The sequence below is a fragment of the Mus caroli genome, chromosome 15 (genome assembly GCF_900094665.2).
Source record: "Mus caroli chromosome 15, CAROLI_EIJ_v1.1, whole genome shotgun sequence".
In the NCBI taxonomy this organism is placed as follows: domain Eukaryota; kingdom Metazoa; phylum Chordata; class Mammalia; order Rodentia; family Muridae; genus Mus; species Mus caroli.
In genome coordinates, this window is record NC_034584.1 from 75,470,244 (window position 1) to 75,475,746 (window position 5,503).

The following is a 5,503-nucleotide window of genomic DNA, read 5'->3' on the forward strand; positions in this document are numbered from 1 at the left end:
CAAAAAAAAAAAAAACAAGCAAGCTTAAGATTGTTGTAACTCAGTAGTAGAAAGCGTACCCATCATTTATAAGAACCTATGTTCAATCTCCAGTATTGGGGTGGGGGGGGGTGGGAGAGTGGATTGGGGAATGCCCACACTGAAGTATTGAAAAGGGGTTGAAGGACAGCAGGAAGCTGGGTGGGGCGGGGTGGGTGAAACACAGGATCCCCTCCCCTTTTTTTTTGAGACAAGGGTTTTTCTGTGTTACCCTGGCTATCCTGTAACTCACTCTGTAGACCAGGTTGGCCTCGAACTCAGGGCTACACAGAGAAACCCTGTCTCGAAAAACCAAAAAAAAAAAAAAAAAAAGAACTTTATAGTGACAGTTTCTGTAGCTTTGGCTAATACCTCAATATTATAAATATGCTTTAATACATTGTCTTTTTTCTAATTCATTTTGGGGGTTTTCTTAAGTTGGGACTTAACTGTTTATTGTAAGCTGGCCTTAAACGCATTATCTCGCCTACACTGATACTCCCTCCCTAAGGGATCTTCTAAGGAGATCCCATCACAGCTGACTTCATACTTTATTTTAGCTAAATAACTGTTCTGTATAGAATTTTTAGGCAAAGAAAGACACATTTATATAATCTTCTGGTTCCTTTATATATAACATATTTATAAATTAATGGCTTCCCTAATCCACTAGACTCTGACAGAATCAGGTTGGTATTATAGTTGAATGCAGCCTATAGTCCACTAAACAAAATGGCTACAGCAGTAGTAATCCTAGCTGATGAGAGCCATCTGACTGAGCTTTCTGTACACAGCTCTGCTGTGTGCAGTAGTTCATCTGGTTCTCAGAGCTCTGAGGTACATGCAGTGAAGAATTGTCAGGTGCAGATGAGGAAGTTGAAACAGGTGAACTTGCCTCTGATCCACTGGTCACTGTCACTGATCACAGTCCCCCTCTGTTCTCAGGCATTTATATCCCAGAGGACGACAGAGATGCCCCAGAGAAGTTCCGAGGGCTCGGAGTTCGGATTGAGGATGATGTAGTGGTGACTCAGGACTCACCTCTTATCCTTTCTGCAGATTGTCCCAAAGAGATGAATGACATTGAACAGATCTGCCGCAGGACCTCATGACCACCACTGTGGCATACATGCAGCCCAGGTCCAAGACTGGCATCCCTGCTATGCAGGTAGACACAGCTTCCCTGGGAACTGCACAGCCTAGTGAGCGAGCGCAGCTTCCTGTTAAGAGGACGTAAGTCTGGAGACACACGTGGGTTCTGGAATAATCTGTTACTACAACTTTAGTGACATTAATTCAAGTTTAAAATGTGAATGTGAAGTAAGGGCTTGCTTATATGTCCCTGCATTCCAGTTAACACATTTCAACAGAAAACTCTCTTCATCCCTTTCTGCACTTCTGAGATCCACTTAACGTCCTAAGATGCTTGTGTGAGGCCCACATGTTTTACTTCTCACCAAAGTTTCCGCCTATGCTAAAGGCTACCTGTCGGCGTTTGAGGTGGCCAATACTTACTTGCCATGGCCTCTGCCTCCTGGTCCAGGTTCTGCACATGCACACCCACTGGGATCTCTCGGGCCTCAGGAAACACAGAGGTCCTGCAGTGTTTCCATTCAGCCAGAATACAGCAACAGTCAGCCAACAAGAGTCTTGGATCTTCCTTGCCATTTGATTGCACAGGACATGGAAAGTGTCTAGGTTCTTCTTGGGAAGAAAATGGAAGAGAAAGGAAAGTACGTGTCTCCACAGATCCAGACCTTTAGCTCTGTTTTCTTCAATTTAAAGGAGATTTTTTTTTCAAATGTCCACCTTCCTCTCTTTCACAAGTTATTTTCTCAGACAAAATGTCACTATGTGCCTCAGGTCCTTCATAGCTGCTGTGCTTTGTGACAGGATCTTATGTAGCCCAGGCTGGCCTCAAACTCAATATACAATTATTGCTGGCCTCAAAATATTGATCTTCCTGCACTGCGCCCAGCTCACTTTGGGGGGAGGGGGGGGTATGCTCGCATGTGTATGGTTGGTTGGTTGGTTTTTAGCAAGGTTTCTCTGTGTAGCTCTGACTATCCTGGAACTCGATCTGTTGACCAGGTTCGCCTTGAACTCAGAGATCTGCCTCCTTCTGCCTCCCTAAATGTTGGGATTAAAAGCATTGTCTACCACCACTCAGTTCTTTATAGGTTCTTAATGAATTGATCCATGTAGCTACTTGCAACCATGTATTGTCAAAATCAATGCGATGCTACTTCTTCCCCACTCCCCTGGCCTCAATCCTTGGGGCCAGTAAAACTGCCTGACTCAGCTTCCCAGTAAACCTCCTTTTAATTTAAAAAACAAAAGCATGAGCATAGTGACTAGTGCCTGTAATTCAGCGTTCTGAATGCAGTGTCAAGAATATGATCATAAGGTCAAAGCCCAGAGCAGCCTGGTCTGCATAACAAGTCACAGCCACTCATGGCTATGTGATGACCCTATCTAAAAATTAAAACAAAATAAAAGGTTCTGCAGTCTTGTGTTAGATACCAATAAAATTAAATATCTGGGATGCACTCAGTAGTTGTAAATACCCTATGGTCCACCTCTTACTCTAATGCTAGGGATGGCAAGGCAGTGGCAGAGTCATGTTTATTTCCCTAAACACAGCATCTGGTTCGGTTGTACAACCCAGATTGCAAGGTGAGCACGTCAGGGCTGGATGAATACAAATGGTTGATTAAAAGCTTGTGTGAGGGGCTGGAGAGATGGCTCAGAGGTTAAGAGCACTGACTGTTCTTCCAGAGGTCCTGAGTTCAATTCCCAGCAACCACACGGTGGCTCACAACCATCTGTAATAGAATCTGATGTCCTCTTGTGGTGTGTCTAAAGACAGCTGCAATGTACTCATATACATCAAATAAATAAATAAATCCTTAAAAAAAAAAAGCTTGTGTGAACTGGGCACAGTCCCTTAGCACTTGAAGCAGGCAGATCTCTGAGTTCAAAGTCAGCCTGATCTACAGATCAAATTCCAGAACAGCTACACAGAAAAACCCTGTCTCAAAAATAAAATAAGCTTATGTGACAGAGGGAAGCCCTAAGAGCTAGTGTGTTAACTTCTTTTAAATCTGAGTATGTGTAGTCCCATGATAAACAAAACATGCTAACTGCTATAACATAAATTCAAGGGTTTTATGGGATCTGCCCCTACTTTCCATATTTCTGTTAGGGAAGTGCAAGCTAGAAGATTAGCAAGCAGTCTCTGCAGTGCAGGTAGCTGACACATCTTAAGAAATTTCATAGTAAACCTAGAAACCAGCAGGGGACAAAGGTAGTGTGAGAACGAAACATTAGGACACAAATGGCCCTCTGACTACTCATCCTCAAGGCCTTATCAGTCTCTCCTGAGGGCGGTAACAGTGGAGGCTGCCCGCCCAGTCTGTCCTTTCTGCCCGTCCGTCTTCTGGGTCTCAGACCTAACCTACTTTTAAAGAAGGAAGAATAAATCCATTACCATGGCTTCTCACCCACCTGGCTCTGTGCCCAAACAGCCTTCGCTTGGAGTGACTTTCCTTTCTTTCTGTAAGACGTCGTCTGCAGTTCTCACCTTTCTAGCTGAAAGCCTGGGTTGCTTTTTATGTATAGCAGAGTTAGAGAGGAAACTGATTTCTGCTTACATTACAGTCAAGTTCTGGAGTTGTAACTGGTGGTTAAGGTGGCTTTGATGGAGTTGTGGTGAATTTAGTCTATGGTTCAACCTGCTACCCATTGAGTCCCAGATTAACCTTGGCAGCCAAGCATTTCAGTTGGACTGTTAGAACCATCCAGAAAACAATGGAGATGCCTCAGCTGCCTCAGATGTGTGGCCAGGCTGGTCTTGCTGGGATCCCAGGTGCACCAACACATACAGTAAGACTCACTGAGGCCGGGCGTGGTGGCGCACGCCTTTAATCCCAGCACTCGGGAGGCAGAGGCAGGCGGATTTCTGAGTTCGAGGCCAGCCTGGTCTACAGAGTGAGTTCCAGGACAGCCAGGGCTACACAGAGAAACCCTGTCTCGAAAAACCAAAAAAAAAAAAAAAAAAAAAGACCCCCTGAGCGGGTTAGTAACTTACTCACAGATGTCATCATGTATATTCATACACTGCAGCAGAATCCACGTGGGGAGTGGGCTTCCGTGGCCACCGAGGAGCTTTGACTATCAGTATTGTATGGGTCTGGGGTCACCCCTAGACTTCAGGCCCTACAGGGCATGCGCCCACCAGAACCCAGAAACTACAGTCTTGTTCGACATTTCTTAACACTTTGTATGACTTTTGTGCAATTATATAAGTTCTGTTTGGACAAAATGCTGTTACCTTTTAAGGCCCCATTCAATGAAAATGGATCTCTCATTCCCAAATAAGAGGAATACATTTGTTACTGTTGTTTTTAAAATATAAAACAATACCAAGTGGTCTAGTGTGTCTGTTTTATTTTAGCCTTGTGGTTTAGATAAACATCGTCAGCCTAGGCTCACGTCTGTGAACTTCTCTGTCTCTAGCTAATGGTGCTGTCTGGGAGGTTAAGGAGCCTCTAGGAAGTAGAACATTGCTGGAAGAAGTGTGTCCCTGGCAGTGGGCTGTGAGGGCTATAGCCCCAACCCTCTCTGTTCCCTCCCTGCTTCCTGTGTGTAGACAAGCATGATCAGCTAGCAGCTTCCGGCTACCCTGCCTTCTCCACCATTTGGACTCTTGTCTGGAAATGTTAGCCAAAATTAACTTTTCCATAAGTTGCTTTCATTCATAATATACTTCACCACAGCAATAAAAACCGACTTAAGGCCGTGACGTGTATAGGTTGCTGTGTAAGACCATTCTGCTATATACAAAGCTAGCTGGTATACACCAGGGTGGCAGTAAGTCCAGTAAGGTCACTGTCGGAAGGGTATGATCCAGGCCGCTAAAAGATTGGCTATTGAGCTGGAGAGGTGGCTCACAACCATCTGTAATGGGATCCAAAAAATAAAATAAACACACGGGAGGCAGAGACAGGAGCATCTCTGAGTTTGAGGCCAGCATAGAGAGACCCTGTTTCAAAAAAAAAAAAAAAAAAATTAAATCAGACACATTCTAGAGTCTCAATAACATTTTTATTCTTCATGTCTGACACTTTTCTCTCTCAAACATTTGAACCATGGATCCCATGCTAGCCGCAGACTGCCCTGCCTCAGCTTTCCAAATGCTGTGTCTGTACCTTGGCACCATGTCCGTGTCCAGCAAAAGATGTGTGTGTGGCACAGTGGAGTAAGCTTAAAGACACATAGGGTTACATACATGGGACTTGTAGAGAGAATGCATTATGTAACTTAGAATAAGAAAGTATGAACAAAAGTTTTCCTCTTTTTTTTTTTTTTTTTTTTTTTTTTTGTTTTTCAGACAGCTAGGACTACACATTACACATAGAAACTCTCTTAAAAAAATAGGTCCAAAAAAAAAACACCGGAGGTGGTGGCATATGCCTTTGATCCC

At 44.0% G+C, this 5,503-nt stretch overlaps 1 protein-coding gene across 3 annotated transcripts in view; it reads left to right on the top strand.

The window, feature by feature from the left end:
- Window positions 1-2,052, top strand: part of Xpnpep3 (X-prolyl aminopeptidase 3) — a 53,436-nt gene extending 51,384 nt beyond the window's left edge. For all 3 annotated transcript variants that reach the window (XM_021182781.2, XM_029469651.1, XM_029469652.1), the window contains one exon: window positions 964-2,052. In XM_021182781.2, the coding sequence (XP_021038440.1) occupies window positions 964-1,130 (167 nt within the window). In that variant the 3' untranslated portion in view covers window positions 1,131-2,052. The remainder of the gene's footprint in view (window positions 1-963) is intronic.
- The last annotated feature ends 3,451 nt before the right edge of the window (window positions 2,053-5,503 follow it).